Genomic DNA, 21135 nt, shown 5'->3' with positions numbered 1-21135 from the left:
AACATAACACCTACTGCATGCAGCTCCCCCCTCCCAAAACTTACCTGAGTCGAATATCAATCCCATGATGTGCACTAGAGTAGAGGCCCTCTCCCTTCTCACTGGCTCAAAGACAGCAGTGAGCTCCTGCTGCTGTCAATCACAGCCAGTGAGGTGGGAGGGGACGCAGGCCCAAGCCACGCTCTGTGTGTCTATGGACACACAGAGCCTGTTTAGGAGCAAGCCTGCAAGAGTGCCAGCTTGCTGTGGGGGAAAGGGGAGGAGCAAGGAGGACCAGCAGGGGGCCAAGAAGGGGAGAATCGGGGCTGCTGTGTGCAAAACCATTGCAAAGAGCAAGCAAATGGAACGTTTATTTTTAAAAATGTAATCCTTAAGAGCCCTTCCACATGAGTGGACTAATCGGACCATATATTGTTCTCTATGGAGTTGTGTCTCCTTTGCATAAGCAGACCAGACACGGACCAGCCATCCGCCTGCTCAGCGTACATCAGCGGACAGATTCCCCGCTAAGCAGGCGGACTCCACCCTGTCTGGAAGGGGCCTTACAATCACTTGAATGACCCGTCAGAATTACTGTCTTACAACATGTGTAGGTAGCAGTGCCACAACAAGTGCACAATTTTTTTTTTCTAGCAAATGTATGCAGATGCATTATGGCTCCCATTCAACATATGGCTCCCATTCAACATATGACTCCCATTCAACATACAGGGTTTTGTTACTAAATACCAGGCTGAAATATTCTCTGAAGAGTTTGCCATAGTACAGGAAAACTCACAAAACTGCATACCAGGCTGAAATCTGCGCTTGCAAAAATTTGCCATAGACTCACAAAAACAAAAGTGATGATTTGTAAAAACTGTTTTTTTTTTTCTGGCACATAAAAAAAAAAGCTTTACACATAAAGCTCTTCTGTTTCAGTTTACGTTCACAAAAAGGCATTGTCTATGGTACATGTGTGCGTCTTGCAAAAGCCTTCAATCCGACCTGGTAAATATGTGGAATTAAGGCAGCTCTATGGAGCAATAAACCATTTTAAACACAGAAAAATCAAATGTCCATCTAAGCAGGTTAGTGCAATTTCAGGAGCACGTAAGCAGAATAGTCCTGCTTTGGTGTCACATTTTGTCAGAACATTTTTAACAATTAACAGCTTTCTGCTGTGGTCTCAGATGGTAGAATCAGTCACAGAATATGATAAAATACTGCTTGGCTAGAGTGAATTACATTCCATTGTAAGCAGGTCCACCACCTCCTTCTGGCACAACCCAATTAATATTCTGACTTGGATCTTTAATGTCACATGTCTTGCAGTGGACACAGTTCTGAGCATTGATCTGCAACCGTGAACCTTCACCTGATTCAAGCGGGACATATTCATAAACACCTGTAAAAATAAATAAAGGTTATCTGCTAAGCTGATAGTAACTAAATTTTAACATAAATCCTACACCTTCATATTCCTTCATAGTACTGTATCCCTGCACACTAGGATTCAGAACGGTCTCCCTGCACACTAGGATTCAGAACAGTCTCCCTAGAAATGCCTTAACCATGACCTCTGGAAGATTTAACCCTCCCCTTCATGACCAGGCCATTTTTTTTACAATATGGCACTGCATTACTTTAACTGACAATTGCACAGTCATGCAACACATTTTGATCAACAATTTTGAAATAAATATATGTGTTCTGCTACATATTTTTGGTAAAAAAAAAAAAATCCCAATAAGCGTATATTTATTGGTTTGAGCAAAAAAGTTATAGCATCTACAAACTATGGTATATATAAATGGGATTTTTTTTTTTATTTTTTTACTAGTAATCGTGATGATCAGTGACTTATAGTGGGACTGCGATATTGCGGCAGACAATCAGTCACTAACTGACACTAATACAGTGATCAGTGCTAAAAATATGCACGGTCACTGTACTAATCAAAAAAAAAAAAAAACGACAAAAACTAAGGACCAAGAGAGGTCCCAAAGAGCGGGACTATATCGGCATGTGTATGGTTGTAGGGATACAGAACAACACCATTATATAAAAGACTAATTGTGTTATATAATAGCAGAACAGTGTGTCTCCAAAAAAAGTAACTTGTGGATAATGGTGGCTTAGGTCCCCCTGGTTATAGGTAGAAACGTATCATCCAAAGACTCTATCGCCTCTCATTGCTACATCCAAAGAGCATGAGAGCCAATTAACCCCTATAGGGACATCCTGTTATAAAAGAGTATCTCAGCCATAGAGCCCGATATATAGATAGAATAGATCCCACCTTGCCGCACAACGTCTCCAATATTGCTGCCTCAAATGTAAACATCTAAAACCAATCTGTATTCTGTACTTATCTAAACATCCAGGCCGATAAAAGGGTTGAATATGTGCCTAACCAGTGTACTGTGTGTGGTGCTTTTACAAAGGGAAGTAAAGGATTTTATTACCTGCTTTGAGGGGAAAGAAAATCTATTACTTCTCCACTGACAGGGCAGAGCTCTGCCTTGTTTATATAGGCAGGGCTCTGTCCTGTGTGTCTTCCTGATGATCAGCGGGTGCCCGCAGACATCAATTGGCCAGCACCCACTGATTGGCATATGCTGTGTACAATCACAGCATAGCCGGGTTGCCGCTGGCATGCGCACGTGCCTTCTACCTGGAAGTGCCGGATCACAAACCTAGAACATGATCTGGCACAGGAGAGCCACCTTGCCACTGTATATGCAAGTTATATGGTCCACAAGCGGTTAAAATACATTTTTGTCTACGGAGGAAAAGAAAACTTAAAAGGAAAAGTTAATCTTTGTAAAAATAAATACATTCACATCTTTTAATTTTTTTCTAGGAGCCTGAAAAGTATTGCACTCGCATTTGGCAGATTGCAGGTGCAATGCAGAGCTCTTACAGACTGTCAGTGTAAGCTGTCTGCTTATACTTTGTTGACACTTAACAGCGCCCTGGTAGTTCATTGAGAACTACAAGTCGGCAGCTGCAAAAGGTTGTCGGTACGTGAAGTTCTCACAGAACTCTGAATGAATAACTAACAAACGATATACTAACGGCCAAAACCAATGGACACTATTCTGCACTCCTACTCCTGGACCTTTATGCTGCCTTTGATACGGTTGACCATCCCCTTCTCCTCAAAAAACTCCAGGCCTTTGGTCTCCATGACTGTACTCTTCACTTGTTATCTTCCTACTTATCCAACCGCACCTTCAGCGTTACTTACAATTCTACTTCCTCCTCTCCTTTTCCTTTCTCTGTTGGGGTCCCCCAAGGCTCTGTTCTTGGACCCCTCCTATTTTCAATCTACACCTCCTCTCTGGGTCAACTGATAGCCTCCCACGGCTTCCAATACCATCTCTACGCTGAGGATACCCAAATCTATTTATCCACCCCTCAGCTCTCTCTCAGTCTCCTCGCGTATAACTAATTTACTATCAGATATATCAGTCTGGATGTCACACCACTTCCTCAAACTCAATCCATCCAAAACAGAGCTTATCATTCTTCCTCCACCACGTGCCCCTTCCCCTGATCTCTCTGTCAATATCGATGGCATTACTATCAGCCCATCCCCACATGCCAAGGTCCTAGGTGTTGTCTTGGACTCTGAACTCTCCTTCAAGCCCCACATCCAATTGCTGTCCAAATCTTGCCGCCGCAACATCTCCAAAATACGCCCCTTTCTAACCAAAGACACAACAAAGCTCTTAGTTCACTACCTGGTCATCTCGCGCCTCGACTACTGCAATTACCTTCTCATTGGCTTACCTCTACACAGGCTATCCCCCCTTCAATCCATCATGAATACTGCTGCCAGACTCATCCACCTTACCAAATCGCTCAGTGTCTGCTGCTCCTCTCTGTCAAGCCCTCCACTGGCTTCCACTCACCCAACAAATTAAATTCAAAATACTAACATCTTACAAAGCCATCCACCGCTTAGCCCCCAGCTACATCACTAGCCTAGTCTCAAAATACCAACCTAATCTCTCTCTTCGTTCCTCTCAAAACCTCCTTCTCTCTAGCTCCTTTGTCACCTCCTCCCATGCTCGCCTCCAGGACTTTACCAGAGCCTCTCCAATCCTATGGAACTCCTTACCCTTATCTGTCTGATTATCTCATACTCTATTAGCTTTTAGGCCATCTCTGAAAACCCTCCTCTTCAGAGAAGCCTATCCTACCCACACCTAGAAACTATACTTCCATTTTCTCCATCAGCCCATCCCCCATGGTTATTGCCTTTTGTTTCACTTGACCCTCCCTTCTAGATTGTAAGCTCTAACGAGCAGGGCCCTCTAATCCCTCCTGTATTGAATTGTATTGTAACTGTATGGTCTTCCCTCACATTGTAAAGCGCTGCACAAACTGTTGGCACTATATAAATCCTGTATAATAATAATAATAATAATAATGATGATGAATGATGCAGCCGGGTGGGCAGAGCCCCGCACAGCTGTGTTCTTTTAAAAATGGGACAGTGAGTGTGGGGAGAACATCCCCCACTTGCTGTCACAATGGGGGATCGGGGCTGCTGCAACAGTAACATATTACACCCTGAATATGGGTGTAACATGTTATAAAAGGTGAACTTATCCTTTAAACTTCCAGTTATACTGCCGACTACAAAAAAAAAATAAAAAAAAATTGTGGGCCAGCCCAGAATACCCCTCCTATTATATTTTATCGTGTCCAAGCAGAAGAGTCAAAACAAAATCGGCTGTTAGCCTTTGTGGACATTTGGACAGTTTGCATTTTTGATGCTTGGGCACCCCCCCAGCCCTTGTTTCTCAATTCTAACCATTCTGTGTCACTGCACGGAATTGCAGATCTCCATGCAGACCTCTCGGGTATTATGGGTGTCACTGCCCCAGTTCCTGTGATAGAATGGCTTAAGGGTAAATGCTTAAGAGTCCCTGCCCAGGCTGTCAAGGTCCGATGAGTTTGATGCCGCTGGCTAGTGAGGGTGCAGGCTGAAGAAAGCTCCATCCAGACCCAAAGCATACTACAAAATTAGGAAGAGCTAGGCTAGCCGCCGCACACCTCAACCGGCCCAAGTGGTTAGCAGGTGAAAGTAGCTTGAGCTCAATTTATCCAGAGCCAAACTACGTTTCACCCTGCCCTCGGGGTTTAATCATGGAGATGCATCGCCATGATTAAGTCCTGAGGGCAGGGCGAAACATGTTGGAGCTGTGGTGTGGATGAATCGAGCCAAGGTTGCTTTTACCTGCTAACCACTTGGACTGGGTGTGGTGTATGCGGCGGCCAGAATAGCTTAAAGGGTTTAACGCCAACCCGTCTATGGTTCCTAACCCAAAAGAGCTCAGATATTCTGCATGTAATCCACCAAGTCGGTCATCTCCTCCCTTCTCCAAGGAGAAGTCATAGCATCTGTGGACATTAAGGACATGTACCTACATATCCTCATTTTTCCAGCACACCAGGATTTCCTATGCTTTGTTGTGCGTCCTCTAAACTGTTAGTTCATGGCCCTGCTATAATAATTTGAAGTATGAGGTGGTCAGTACATTTTTGTCTGAATGCATATCTATTGTGATGTTTAAAATGCCAGTTTTCTGGCACAGATCCCCACGGTGTGTGCACATATGAGCAGCATCTTGCAAACTAACTCTTGGGATGTGCGATATACATCGTTAAACGTGGCAGAGACCCACTGCATGTCTGAGCATGTGCCAGATCAGAATAAAGATGGTGGCACTAAAGAAGGCAAATGGAAAGCTTTTGCTTAAGCAAGACAACGCTGAACTTTAAAAAAAAAAGAAAGAAAATAAAATTTTGTTATGACAGGGACAAGTGTTAGGGATTTTTATTTATGATGAGCCTTAGACAGAGTTTAGTTCCTCTTAATTTAGGAGGCTTAGGCAGAGTGTAGTTCCTCTTTAAACACAAGCTTGCTTTTTATAAGCTCCTTACCTGCAGGACAGAATCTCTGTTCTGGGCCATCATATATAGCTAAATTCTTATTCACCGGTACACTGTCATCTCGTAGTGTGAGGTGTGCTGGTTGATCGTGCTCATGATTAGTACCGCTGAGCGCCACGGATGACAGCAGATCAAAACTTATTTTCCCGTCAGGTTTAGGGTACTCAATAGATGTGCAGTCCTTAGCTGGCTTTAGCTGATTGGAATCCAAACCTGGTGAGAAAGGTAACCATTATCTCAGTATAATAAATACGTGCAAGGAAATTACTGTAGATGTTTAGTGCTCCCCAGCTTTTTGTCTTTTGCTTTTTTTTTTGTGTCAGTAAAATTGGGAGCAGTTAAAGATTGCTGCTTGGGTCCCAGTTGATGGAAGTAAGAATATCTTAACAATTGAGACATAAAAAACTAAAACAGATCTTTCTGGAGATTTAAGGAAACATGTGAATGAAACGCAGGGGCTCTGGACTACTTTGTTACCTAGCTGTCTCTGGAGTCGGTAATTTCTTAATCATTGACAAGCATGAAGATTAAAAAGTAGGATGGAGAAGAAAACTTCTGATCTTCATACTTGTTCTATGTCAGTGCATCAGACAGTACTGAAGACATAGTAACAAAATGTCAGCCAAGCAACTAGTATTTTTAGAAGAGGACAGCAATGGCAACCTCGTTAGTCTCTCTCAACAGTTTTTTTTTTTTGTTTTTTTAAAGTAGAAGTCCATCTTAAAAGTGGAGTTCCGGGCACAGATTTGTTTTTTTTTTTTTTTTTTTTTAATGTCCCCCAAACAGTGATCCTTAGACTTCTATACATCTGCTAATCCTGTTTCTTACAATGAAATAATCAGTTTGCACGTATAAAATCTTACTTTATAAAATGTATGACCAGCGCCGCCATCTTTGTTCTGGATCGCCGAGTCCGTTGTGGGGAAAGGTCTTCCCTTCTTCCTTGTTCTAGTGGGCGGAGGCCTGTGAGTCCAGCGCGAAATCTCGCGCATGCCCAGTACTATGCGATCGGCATAGTACTGGTTTCCATAGGGACGGCAATGTTGAGGAAGTTGCCGCTGTTGTGACAGAATGCTATACCCTCGTCACTTCCGCCTCGGTGCGCATGCGCACAAGGCATTCTGGAGGTCCGATGAACAGCTGACTGAGAAGAGGCGGGGCTGAGGCGTCGAGTTCTTACAGGGGGCGGGGCGGGGAGGATTAGTAGACCTGAGAGGAGGCGGTACACATGAGAGGAGGCGGTACGGATTCAAATATCATCGAGTTCTTACAGGGGGCGGGGCGGGGAGGATTAGGAGACTTGCGGCCGTGTAATGAATGTATTAAAAATGGATTTTTGTAAGATCTTACCGTAAAATCCTTTTCTCTTAAGCTCATTGACAGACGTAGTCTTCTTGATTCTCAAGAGCTGGGTTATGTTGTCTCCGCAGGAGTAGGACTAGGCAGAAAGACAAAACGTTCTGGCTCCACCTTAGGGGCAGTCCCTGAGGGTATATCCTCCCTCTCTCTGCTACAGGGAATCAGTTCTGTTTTAAAGCAGTACAGAGAATTTAACCCAACCCAACTCAATGATAGAGGGGCGGGTACTACGTCTGTCAATGAGCTTAAGAGAAAAGGATTTTACGGTAAGATCTTACAAAAATCCATTTTTCTCTATCGCTCATTGACGGACGTAGTCTTCTTGATTCTCAAGAGCTGGGACATCCAGAAGCAGTGCCACAAAACGAGGGGTGGGATTGACAGAATCAAAATCCAATCTAGAAGGCCCAACCGGAGCCAACCAGAAGTATCAAAGGACTCATCGAGTAAACAGATGAGACCTACCCCACAAATCCTCGAGGTAGACCAACAGTCTCCTCAAACAGTGGCCTGCAGGAACCTTGCAGCCAGAAGAGGCATCTGACGATGCCATCACATAAACCTTATACAATATTGTAAAGGTATGAACCGACTACTAAACAGTCGCCTTGAAAACCTGAACCACTGACGCCTGATGGCGGAAGGTCCAGGAAACTCTAAGCGCCCGAGTAGAATGCGCCTTAACAGGGAACGGGGGATCCCGACCCTTAGATAAAATAAGCCTATACCACCGTCTGTCTGATCCATCTAAAGATGGTCGCAGCAGAACAGGCAACCCCTTCTTAGGGCCATCCGTGATCACAAACAGTGAATCCGTCTTACAAATTGAATCCGTAGTATTCAAGTATATCCTGATCGCCCGAACTACATCCAAGGAATGCCATGCAAATTCTCGAGGATGATTGGGCTAAGGACATAGGAAGGACAATACACTGTCCTTATTCAATGAAACTTTGAAACCACCTTAGAAGGAAGGATGGATTCGGATGAAGAACAACCTTATCCCTATGAACCACCAGATCTGGGGAACAACAGTATAATGCGGCCAGTTCTGACGCCCTGCGTGCAGAAGTGATAGCCACCAAGAAGACCACCTTCTGGGATAAAGTAGGCAAGGGAATCTCCCTGATATTTTCAAAGGGAGGTGTCTGAAGAACCGACAGCACCAAATTAAGATCCCAGGATGGTAACGGCGCGTGCACTGGCAGAGCCAGGTGTCGCACCCCCTGGATGAAATTCCGCACCAAGGAATGAGTAGACAAAAGCTTCTGAAAGAAGATAGCACATGCTGAAACCAGACCCTTGATAACACTCAAGGCCAGCTTCTGCTCAACTCCCTGTTGCAGAAAGCCAATATTCAGACTACCGAATAAAGATGTAGATGGAACCCAAGGGATTCACATCACACAATATAAGACTTCCATGTACGATGATAATCTTTCTGGAAGTCGCTTTCCTTGTTTTAACTAGAGTAGGAATAACTGAAGCTGACAATCCCTTGTCCTTCAGCACCTGGGTCTCAATAACCAGGCCGTTTAAAACCAGCGATCGTAAAGCAGGATGGAAGATCGGTCCCTGAGACAGTAGATCCTCCCTGAGAGGAAGTCTCCACGGGACGTCCGCCATCAGTCTGACCAAGTCGGCGTAACAAGCTCGACGAGGCCAGTCCGGAGCTGCCAGGATTACTGGAATTCCTTCCTCCTCTATCTTGCGAAGAAGTCTTGGCAGTAACCCAAGAGGAGGGAAGGCATACATTAGCTGGTATTGCCCCCACGGGGCGATCAGTGCGTCTGCGGTTTCTGCTAGAGGATCGCGGGAGCGAGCCACGAATCTCTGAACTTTCCTGTTGAATCGAGATGCCAACAGATCCATATCCGGGGTGCCCCATCGTAGGCACAACTGGTGGAAAACGTCTGGATGGAGGGACCATTCCCCCTGATCCAGAGTCTGACGGCTGAGATAATCTGCCTGCCAATTCTCCACCCCCGGAATGAACACCGCAGAGATTGCTGGAACAAATCGTTCCGCCCAGCGAAGAATGCAAGCCACTTCTTTGGCCGCTCGGACACTCTTGGTGCCCCCCTGGTGATTGACATAAGCCATGGCCGTGGCGTTGTCCGACTGGATCCGAACCGGGCTGCCCTGGAGCTGCTCGGTCCAGTGAATCAGACAAAGTCTGATCGCTCTCAGTTCCAATACATTTATCGGTAACCTGGATTCTTCCGGGGACCAAAGTCCCTGGACAGATAACTGACCGAGAATTCCTCCCCATCCGGATAGACTGGCATCCGTGGTCACTGTCGTCCAATATATTGGCAGAAATGACTTTCCCTGGCTGAGCATCGGAGACCGAAGCCACCAGACCAGAGACTCTCTGGTCTGTTTGCTCAATCGGATCTGATTGTCCAGGGATTCCGGATTCCGATTCCATCTGAGAGGAATCTCTTGCTGAAGAATTCGGGTATGGGACTGGGCAAATGGGACTGCTTCGAAGGAAGCCACCATCAACCCCAGACCCCTCATGCAAGTCCGAAGGGAAGACCAGCTGTTGGTGGACTGCTGATTGAATCTTTCGGAGTTTCCCTACCGGAAGAAAAAACTCTTGTCCTGACTGTGTCTAGAATTAGACCCAGATATTCGAGCCTCTGGGTGGGAACCAGAAATGACTTTTGCTGGTTCACCAGCCACCCGAATTCCTGTAAAGAAATCATAATAATTTCTATGTTTTGTAGCAAGGTCTGAGGAGACTCTGCATGAAGCAGAAGATCGTCTAGGTAACCTAGAATCGATATGCCTCTTTGGCGCAGAAGTGCCAACATTGGGGCCAACACCTTCGTGAAGACCCGCGGAGCCGTGGCGAGACCGAGAGGTAACGCCACAAACTGATAGTGGTTCTCTTCTACGGAAAAACGTAGAAACCGCTGATGTCCTGCGAAAATGGGAATGTGAAGATATGCCTCCTAGATGTCTATGGACGCTAGGACATCCCCTGGATGCAGAAAGGCTGCTACTGTGCGAATGGACTCCATTCTGAATCTTCTTATGTAGACAAAAGAATTGAGTGCCCTTAAGCCCAGAATTGGACGCACTTTGCCCTCTTTCCTGGGTATTGTAAATAGGTTTGAATAAAAACCCCTGAAAACGTTCTGTCCAAGGAACGTGGACTACCACTCCTTGTTGTAGTAAAACTGTGACTGCTCTCCACAGATCGTCTAAACGATCCGGGGATAGTCGGCTATTGGAAGGGAAGAATCGCGCCGGTGGGAGAGATCGAAGCTCGATCTTGTACCCTGACCTTATGACTTCGCAAACCCATCTGTCCGGGATTCTGGAAAGCCATGGATCCGGGAACCGGCGAAGACGTCCCCCCACCCCAGTTATGGGTGGGGGGCGCACCTTCAGGCTTTGGACGGTTTATCTTCAGGTCTAGAGGGGGCGGGCTTTTGCTTGCCCGACCAACGACCCCTGACGCCTCCTGCAGGAGCTTTGGAGGATTTAATTTTTTCACCCGCGGGACGAAAAAAAAACCTCTTGTGAGCAGAAAAAGAAGGCCCTCGTCTTTGACGAGTTCCTTTACCTTTAAAATTTTGCGGTAAAAAGGTGCTCTTTCCACCCGTGAGATCCTTAATGATCTCATCTAAGTTGGCTCCAAATAGACGCTCTCCTAAAAAGGGGAAATTAGCCAATGCTTTTTTGGAACCTTGGTCGGCTAACCAACCTTTTAGCCACAGTGTACGCTTGAGAACCACCGCTGAGACAGATGCTCGCGCCAATAATGAAGTGGCGTCTAACGCTGCATCACACACAAACTGTAACCCCTGTATCATCTGTTCCAACAAATCTGATACCGCCTGAGGGACCTCTTCTAGGTCCCGGCGTAACCACTTGGTCCATACAGTTACAGCCTGCGAAACCAGACCAATAGCAATTATTGGTCTGAAAGCTGATCCAATCAAGGTAAACATGGTGCGAGACATAGCTTCTATCTTGCGATCCACTGGATCTTTAAAAGACGGAGCGTCTTCTAGAGGAATAACCGTGGCTTTATTCAATCTAGCAATTGGTGAATCCACCACAGGTGGTTCTGTCCATTTCTTAATGAGGGTTTCCTCAAACGGATAACGCCTGTTAATGCGTTTAGAAATAGTAGAAATGCGTTTTGGCAGACTCCATTCTTCTTTGATTGGATTGCCAAAACATTTGGGCAATGGAAAAAACCTTCGCCACTAGATGCGTTTTTAGTCCCAAAAGGGATTTCAGTTTCAGCTATTTCTGACGGAATACCCTGTAATCTTAAGGTCTCTTGAACAGATACCATGAGTGCGTTTACCAACGCTTCCTCTCTGGCTATGGCTGATGCCGAAACATCCTCCTCACTGTCTGAAAAGACAGTACACGAGACACCAATACCAGATGAAGTACCTGCAACTGCAGAAATAGGCTCAGAGTCTGAATCCGAGGTTTCAGATAATAAGGGGTTAGGCGGGGGTCGCTTACTTGCGCCCTGTCCCTGACAAGCCACTTCCACCCGGGACACAAGCTTCCATAATAGCGGACAATGATTTAATCGTCAGTGGGGTGCTGGAGGATCCCGCAGACCCCTCGAGGGGATCCGGAGGAGATACATGAGTGGCAGGGTCCATGATAATTCAGGACACCTTTGCCAGAAAACACAAAAAAACTTTTTTTTTTTTTTTTTTAAATTTTTTTTTTTTTTTTATGTGTCTCTCCCTAGCGCAATAGCGCCCCTCAGAGTACCTGCTTCTCGATCCCACAGAGAGAGAGAGGGACCCCCAAGGCTCACCAACCGATGCAGTGAAGTTTCCAACCAACTGCAGTCAGCGTCTGTCTTTACAGACTGGAAGGAGCTGTTGCTTTTTCCCGGGTAGAAGGACGTGGCTCCGCCCCCTGTGTACGCCTTCCGGCGTTCCCAGCTCTCCACGAGGTAGCTGGGCTCATGAAACATGGCCGCCCCCATATAGGAGACATTAGACTCCAAAAACATGGCGGCCGGCGTGACCTGAAGACATGCATGCACCCGGTCTACGGCAAAATGGCGGCGGACCGCCGAAATCGTTTTTCCCAGCACATCCACCTGCATCTCTGCTGAGTGGCGATTGATAGATCTACAGGAGATACACTACAAATAAGGTAGGATTATACCTCCTATGTCTGCTGTAATGCTACAGTCTGCTGGGTAGAGTGTTAGCTCTCAAACCCAGTCCACTTCCCACAAACACATACTGTATTTACAAGGGGGACTTTTAGTGTCAGATATATACTGACCATGTATGGAGGGGCCCATAATTCATACTGCCTCATAACGAGGAAAGAAAAAAGGGAACGTTTACTCACCATACCGAACCGACAGGCACCCTCTCTTCACAATACCCTCTCCACCGGGGTGGGGGTTTGTGGACCACTCCGGACGCCTCGACTCTCAGGTTCCTGGCGTCCAAGCGAGACTTTTAACTCGCAAGGTTAGTCCCTCCACTGGGACTCCGTCGCGGCCGACCCAGCGCGGAGCTCTGGTCTGCACGCGCTCGTAGGCAGAAACCGGGGTGACCACTGGATCTCAACATCCAGCCCGTCGCCCGGCCCCGCATACTTACTTGAATGTGTCGCGGCCGACCAAGCGCAATGCAATGGTCTGCGCGCGCTCGTAGGCCGGCTGGGGTGACCACTAGTGTCGCCCAGTCCGGCGTTTTTTGCTTGAAGATCTCACAGGAAAAACACTGGAGAAAAAACTACCTAAAAAATATTTCTTCTAAAGAAAAAATCTTGCCAGGACCAAAAAGATCCCAGCAAGGAGCTTAGGTCCTTACTCCTGACTAGACAGAAAAAAACTGATTCCCTGTAGCAGAGAGAGGGAGGATATACCCTCAGGGACTGCCCCTAAGGTGGAGCCAGAACGTTTTGTCTTTCTGCCTAGTCCTACTCCAGCGGAGACAACATAACCCAGCTCTTGAGAATCAAGAAGACTACGTCTGTCAATGAGCGATAGAGAAAAGTAGTTCCTTCGGTACTGTATACTAAATAATACTAATATTCATTATTTTATTATTTAGTATACAGTACCGAAGGAACTACTTTTAATACATTTATTACACGGCCGCAAGTCTCCTAATCCTCCCCGCCCCGCCCCCTGTAAGAACTCGATGATCTTTGCATCCGTACCGCCTCCTCTCATGTGTACCGCCTCCTCTCAGGTCTACTAATCCTCCCCGCCCCCTGTAAGAACTCGATGACGCCTCAGCCCCGCCTCTTCTCAGCTTTTCATCGGACCTCCAGAATGCCTTGTGCGCATGCGCACCGGGGCGGAAGTGACGAGGGTCTGAGCGGGTATAGCATTCTGTCACAACACCGCCCCTATAAAGCCATCCTCCGCCTCCCGGAAGCTAACATCGCGTCATTTCCTGTTTGGAATTAATGCGATGAGAAGAACGGCCGGCTGCCTACGTCACTGCACATTGCATCCTGGGAGCGACGAGTAAGAGCTCCCAGGACGTATTGCGGGACAGGAAGTGCCGGGGCGAGCCGCGGCTCAGGAGGGAGGAAGTTGATGGAAAGGTGAGTATATAATCCTCTCTACAAAAGGTAAGGAGAAAAAAAAAAAGGCCAGGAATATCCAATTCTGGCACAGCAAAGGATAAGGAAGCACATGCAGTAAATTCTGCTTTAACATGAAAAATCCCTGCATCTACATACATCCACGATCTAAAAAAACCTAGCTAGCCCTGTAAAGAAGAAATCAGTATAAATGCCTTTTTTGAAGGCGATCCGACCCGATCCCATGCTGACCTGTCAGCCGCGGCTTTGCTGTGGAGGCAGGTGCAGAGGACACAGCCAACATTGGAAGCCTCATAGTAAGTCTATGGGTGATGTCCCTCCCCATTATTTCACAGCCTTTGTCAGCCGTGTCCTCAGCAAAGGTTCCGCCGCTGGAAACCGGATCGGAACTTCAAAAAAAGGTAGGTGTACCGATATTTTTCTTTAAAGAACTAGATAGGTTAGTGTTGTATTGTGGATGTCTGTAGATGCAGGGATATTAGTGCTAGGGTGGACTTACACTTTAAGCTATCTGAAGTGAGGTTTGATAATGTAGACTATATGAGCAAAATATGGAGGCTGCCATCACAGAATTCTCCTTCTGAGGTTGCTACCTTTGGCTTTGCTGCTAATCCTTCACCTTTAATAACTAAAGCCACTGATCCAGAACAATAACCTGAAGACAGTGGACCCTTCTCTGACTTTACTGATCTGCATATTTGTTGAGCATCAACAATTCAGAAAGTATAAAAAGCTAGTGGATCAGCAAAAGTCAAGTAACTAGCATTTTTAAAAAGAGGACAGAAGCCCAGCCATTTTAAGTATGACAGGTAAAAACTTATAAAAAAAAACACAAAAAAAAAACAAAAAAAAAAACCCTAGATAATTTTACACAAGTTACCTTTATGTTTAAGCGTCCAAGGCTCTTTCCCTCTAAATATCCAGTAGAAAATGCCAGTGTAGACCATGCCTCCATACAATCCAAAAACGGTGTGGCAGGAAGGTCTAATATTTCGCACTGAGTACAGCTCCTTCCAGATCCATGACTTCCTTAGGTTCTCCTCATACTCTGGAACACTGAGCCCTATATCACAACAATAAAAGCAAATACACAGCTGTTTCTAGATTTTGTAGCACAGCCTTACAAATGCATTTTTATTAGTTAAGTTATAGACTTAAAAATGATCAAAGGCCCTCTACAGCTGTCATATGGGGGGAAGTCCATTCATACTTTTCTGCAAAAAAAAAAACCCAGTAACAGTATAATTTACTCTAATCCTAAACCTGCATTGGTGACAGAGTGAGTTTTATAGAAGGCAAAAGTTAAACTGCATTACTTTGAAAAAATGAGCCCCATGAACAAAAGGACAGGACTCGGTGTTGGGAGCTATATGTACCCACTGACAATATATACTATAAATATAATGTCCAAAGCAACAGGAGTATACACAACTCAAATTCCGGTAGTCAGATAAGCCTGTTAAACCTACACTATATTACCAAAAGTATTGGGATGCCTGCCTTTACACATATGAATTTTAATGGTGTGCCACTCTTAGTCCGTAGGGGTCAATATTGAGTTGGCCCACCCTTTGTAGCTATACCAGCGTCAACTCTTCTGTCCACAAGGTTTAGGAGTATGTCTATGGGGATGTTTGACCATTCTTCCAGAAGCACATTTGTGAGGTCAGGCACTGATGTTGAAGGACTGGCTCACAGTCTGCGCTCAAATTCATCCCAAAGGTGTTCTATCGGGTTGAGGTCAGGACTCTGTGCAGGCCAGTCAAGTTCCTCCACCCCAAACTCACTCATCTTTGTCTTTATGGACTTTGCTTAATGCATTGGTGTGCAGTCATCTTGGTACAGGCAAATTAAATACTTTCTTCAGCTCTGTGTATACAAACTTCTATAGTCGGGAAAATACTGGAGAGTTTAAAGACCACAGAGGAGTTCCTGCTGGAAAAAAAAAATGTTTAACCACTTCAATACAGGGCACTTGCACCCCCTTCATGCCCAGGCCAATTTTCAGCTTTTAGCGCTGTTGCATTTTGAATGACAATTGCGCAGTCATGCAACACTGTACCTAAACCAAAATGTCATTTTTTCCCCAACAAATAGAGCTTTCTTTTGGTGGTATTTGATCACCGCAAGGTTTTTTTCTTTTTTGCTACACAAACAAAAAACCGAAAAGCTTGAAAAAAAAAAAAAAAAAAAAAGTTTTTTTGTTTAGGTTATAAAACTTTGTAAATAGATACGTTTTTTCCTGCACTAATGAGGCTGCACTGACAGGCACTGATGATGTAGCACTGATATGCAGCATTGGTGGGCACTGACAGGTGGCACTGATGGGCAATAATGAGCACTGGTGGGCGGCACTGATAGATGCAATCATGGGCAGCTCTGATGAGGAGGGCACTGAAAGGGTCCCTGAGCCCTGATTGGCATCCCTGGTGGCCATGGGTGGGCAATCCCTGGTGGCTCTAGTGGCATCCCCCCAAGGGTCTGCACTGGTAATCAATGCTCTAATTACCAGCACAGACACCCCCCGTCAGGAGAGCCGCCGATCGGCTCTCCTCTACTCGTGCCCGACAGGCACGAACTGAGGAAAGCCAATCAACTGCACTTCCTATTTACTATGTGACCAGCTGTGATTGGAGACAGCTGATCACATGGCAAAGAGCCTACTACGTCATAGGCTCTTTTTACCGGGATCGAAGATGTGCTATGTCAGAGTGGGAAGTGGTTAAGCAACAGATAGTATGGATTCATGAAAGACAGAAGTTATAAAAAAAAAAAAAAAAAGACAATTTTTTTTTTTTTTAAATGAGGTGGTGAGTAAAACCTTGGTTAGAGGGGTGGCTGTGGACATAGTTTACTTAGATTTTTCAAAAGTGTTTGACAGTTCCCCACACACGGCTAATGTGTATGTCTACAGGCTTGGAAAGATCAGTTTGTAAATAGATAGAAAACTGGCTAAAAGAGTAATGGTTAAGGATTCTTACGCTGAATGGTCTATAAACAAGGTTCAGTGTTGGGACCCTTACTTTTTAAGAACTTTATAAATGATATCGGGTATGGGATTAAAAAGTACCATTTCAGTCTTTGTAGATGACAACAAGCTATGCACTGCAACTCACAAGCCAACCTCAATGGACTGTTTAATTGGGTAACTAGGTGGTGAATGAGGTTTAATGTTGAAAAATGTAAAGTTATGCACTTGGGGGTCTAAGAATATGCATGCATCATACATACTAGAGGGAGTACAACTGGGTGAATCAACGGTGGAGAAGGATTTGGGGGTTTTGGTATATCATAGGCTTCATAGCATGCAATGCCAAGCTGTGGTTTTCCAAAGCAAGCAAAACCCTTTGTATTAAGAAAGGTATGGACTCCAGAGAGAGAAAGATCTAATTTAATTTTGCCCCTGTACATTTCATTAGTGTAAGACCTCATCCGGAATATGCAGTTCAGTTTTGGGCACTAGTTTTCAAAAATAGATACCTGGGAACTGGAGAAAGTGCAGAGAAGGGCAACGAAACTGATAAGAGGCATGGGAGGAGCTCAGCTATGAGGATAAAATTAGAGGAACTGATTTTATTCTCTCTTGAGAAGAGGAGATTAAGGGGGGATATAATCAACATGTATAAATACATAAGGGGTCCATATAGTGAACTTGGTATTGAGTTATTCACTTTAACCACTTCTGGACATGTGCCCATTTCTGACACATGTTGCTTACAAGTTAAAATCTGTATTTTTAGCTAGAAAATTACATATACATACACACACACACACATTATATATATATATATATATATATATATATATATATATATATATATATATATATATATATATATATATATATATATATATATATATATATATATATATATAATTTTTAGCAAAGACTCTGGGAAAAAAAAATGGCGGTCGTTGCAATACTTTTTGTCAGGCGGTATTTGCGCAGCTGTCTTTCAAACGCCATTTTTTTGGGAAAAAATTAATTTCACTGCATTTAAAAAAAAACTAAACAGTAAAGTCGCCACATTTTTTTGTATATTGTGCAAGATGATGTCATGCCGAGTAAATAGATACCTAACATGTTACGGTTTAAAATTGTGCACACCCACGGAATGGTGACAAACAACAGTACATAAAAATCTCCATATGCGACGCTTTAAAATTTTTTAATGGTTATCAGTTTAGAGTTACAGAATAGCTCTTTTTTAGAATTATTGCTCTCGCTCTGGTGATCGCGTTGGTACCTCACATTTGTGGTTTGAACAGCGCTTTGATTTGCAGGCGTGACTTACGTATGCATTTTCTTACGTGCGCGAGCTCACGGCGACGGGGGTGCTTTAACAATGTTTTTTTTCTATTTATTTTATTAAATTGTTTAATTTTAGCAGTTTAAAAAATAAAAAATTATAAAAAATCTGATCACTTTTATTGCTGTCACAAGCAATGTAAAAATCCCTTGTGACAGTAATAGGCAGCAACAGGTACTCTTTATGGAGGGATCAGGGATCAAAAAGACCCCAGACCCCTCCATTGCACTTCAATATATTCAAAACGACAAAAATCTGCATTTTTGAATACTGACAGTTTTCCAAATTCGGCACCTTTAGCCGCCGATCAACCCGGACATGACGTCATCACACTGCTTCAGGTCTACTAGATCTGAAACCCGACCAAAGCAGAGTTTGGCTTTGAACGGGACTCCAACTTGCTTGGGTCTCCCGGTGGGACGGGAGACCGGGCAGAGCCGTGGAAGGAGGCGGTGGGGGGGTTGGGGGGGCATCGCTGGGATAAAGGCCAACCAGCTCCTCAGCCACATTGGCCATTATCACCTGAAAGTCAACCGCCGGCTCTAAAAAATGGTACCGGGATAATGCCTTATCAGCTGCAGGCATCACCCCGGTACAACCACTTCTCTGAGTCGACGTAGGGCTACATTGATTCGCGGGAAGTGGTTAAAGGTTATCACAGAGGACAAGGGGGCTCTCTTTACTTTTGGAGGAAAAAAAAAAAAAAAAAAGAGTTTAATCTCCAAATACGGAAAGGATTCTTCACAGTAAGAGCTGTGAAAATGTGGAATAGACTCCTTCAAGACCTGGTTCTGGCCAGCTCAGTAGATTGCGTTAAAAAAAGGCCTGGATTCTTTCCTAAATGTATATAATAAAACTAGGTACAAACCTTTATAGGAAAAGTTGATCCAGGGAATATTGGATTGCCTCTCGGAGGAATAAGGAATAAATGTTTTCCCCTGCTCTAGCAAATTGGATCATGCTTTACTGGGGTTTTTCACATTCCTCTGGATTCACTGTGGCTATAGGACTGTGTATATGGGATTGTATGATTTTTTTTTTTTCTCTTTTATTGGTTGAACTATATGGTCTTTTTTTCAAACTATGTAGCAGGAAGGGACAACCCCAAACTGTCCCCACAAGTTGGGAGCATGAAATTGTCTTTGTATGCTGACCCCTTAATTGCCGGTTCACACTATTGCGATCACAGACATCGCATACGATTCAGAGCGCACTGCTCCTAAAATCACATGCGATGTCTGTGCGGTGCGAGTTCAGCCATACAGTTTGTATTGGCTGAATTCGCACTGCAATCGCAGTGAACACGCACAGGACCCTTTTTTTGGTCCATAGCAGAATCCGATCGCATGGTGGTTCACACCAGTGCGATCCGATTCCTGTGCGAACTGTCAGATTGCACTGCGATATGCGATCTGATGTGGGGGTGTCGTTAACTTTGAATTGACACGCCCAGTGTATTGCATATGGCAGTGTGAACTGCCTGTGCTGCGGATGCGATGCGGGAACACACAGTATATTCGCAGCGTTCCCGCATCGCGATAGTGTAAATCGGGACTGAGAGTTCTCTTCAATGGAAGTAAGGGGCCAAGCCCAACCCCTAAAAAACAACTCCATGCCATAATTCCCCTTCCACCAAATTATTTGGAACGGTGCACAAAAACAAACTCCATGGACATGGATGAGCGAGTTTGGGGTGGAGGAACTTGACTGGCCTGCACAGTCCTGACCCCAACTCAATAGAACACCTTTGGGATGAATTCGAATGCAGACTGCAAGCCAGACAACCTCTCGAACATCAGTGCCTGACTTCACAAATGTGCTTCTGGAAGAAGGGTCAAACATTCCCATAGACACACTCCTAAACCTTGTGGACAGTCTTCCCAGAAGAGTTTAAGCTGTTACATAGTTAGTGAGGTTGAAAAAAGACATCAGTCCATCCAGTTCAACCTATGATGTGTGTGTGTGTGTTTGCTTTTAACTGTGCATCGTATACCCCTGTATGTTGTTGTCTCTAAGGTGCCCATCTACTAGTTTTTTGAAACTATCAAGGTTTCCTGCTGATACGACTGCTTGTGGAAGAGAATTCCACATCCTTACCGCTCTTACAGTGAAGAACCCCTTACACACTTTAAGGTTAAACCGCCTTTCCCCTAGTTTTAGTGAGTGGCCACGTGTCTTATTGTATCTCCTTTCTCTGAATAGTTTGTTCCTTATGCTAGGGTCGCCAGTACAGTATTTGTACATTGATATCATATCCCCCCTCAATCGTCTCTTCTCCAGAGAGAATAGGTTCAGTGCTTGTAGCCTATCCTCATAGCTGATGTCCTCCATTCCCCTAATCATTTTTGTTGCCCTTCTCTGGACTTTCTCCAGTTATAGCTGTAAAGGGTGGGCCAACGCAATATTGACCCCTACGGACTAAGACAGGAATGCCAATAAAGTTCATGTGCGGGTTAAAGGCAGGCGTTCCTATACTTTTGGTAATAAAGCGTATACAGTAAACCCCCCTCCATTGTGGGGGTTACGTTCTGGACCCAGCCGCGAAAAGTGAAATTCCGCGAAATAGAAAAACCCTATTAAAATGCATTGTAGGCATGTTTATTTTACTGTCTAAAATTACGTGTAAAAGCATTTTAAGGTCTTTAAACACACTTTTAAAACAATAGAAACTCATTTAAACACATAAAAGATACTAAGAGACATAGCAAGAGCTATGGAAAACACAAAAATATTTCATTTTTAATGATTTATATAGTAAAATAACATTACAAAAAAAAAACCCGCGAATTACCGGGACCGCAAAAACTGAACCGCGATGGAGCGGGGGATTACTGTATAGCAAATGATCTCAGCCTTCAGCATGTGAATGAACAGTAGCTGGCAAATGATCTCCTACAGGTCCTGAAGCCCTTATTTTTCTGTCTGCCTAACCTCTTCATTCTGTTCA

The 21135-nt window shown here is 44.6% G+C and overlaps 1 protein-coding gene across 1 annotated transcript in view; it reads right to left on the bottom strand.

The window, feature by feature from the left end:
- Positions 1-853: 853 nt before the first annotated feature.
- ETFDH (electron transfer flavoprotein dehydrogenase) overlaps positions 854-21135 on the bottom strand; it is an 81700-nt gene continuing 61418 nt past the window's right edge. The window contains exons 11-13 of the mRNA XM_082270637.1: positions 14759-14941; positions 5941-6162; positions 854-1387 (exon numbers count right to left, since the gene is read on the bottom strand). Coding sequence (XP_082126763.1) covers positions 1224-1387; positions 5941-6162; positions 14759-14941 — 569 coding nt within the window. The 3' untranslated portion in view covers positions 854-1223. The remainder of the gene's footprint in view (positions 1388-5940; positions 6163-14758; positions 14942-21135) is intronic.

The sequence above is a fragment of the Pelophylax lessonae genome (genome assembly GCF_965119305.1).
Source record: "Pelophylax lessonae genome assembly, chromosome: 1".
NCBI lineage: Eukaryota > Metazoa > Chordata > Amphibia > Anura > Ranidae > Pelophylax > Pelophylax lessonae.
The sequence above is the reverse complement of the archived record's forward strand: the minus strand, read 5'-3'. Positions and strand labels throughout refer to the sequence as shown.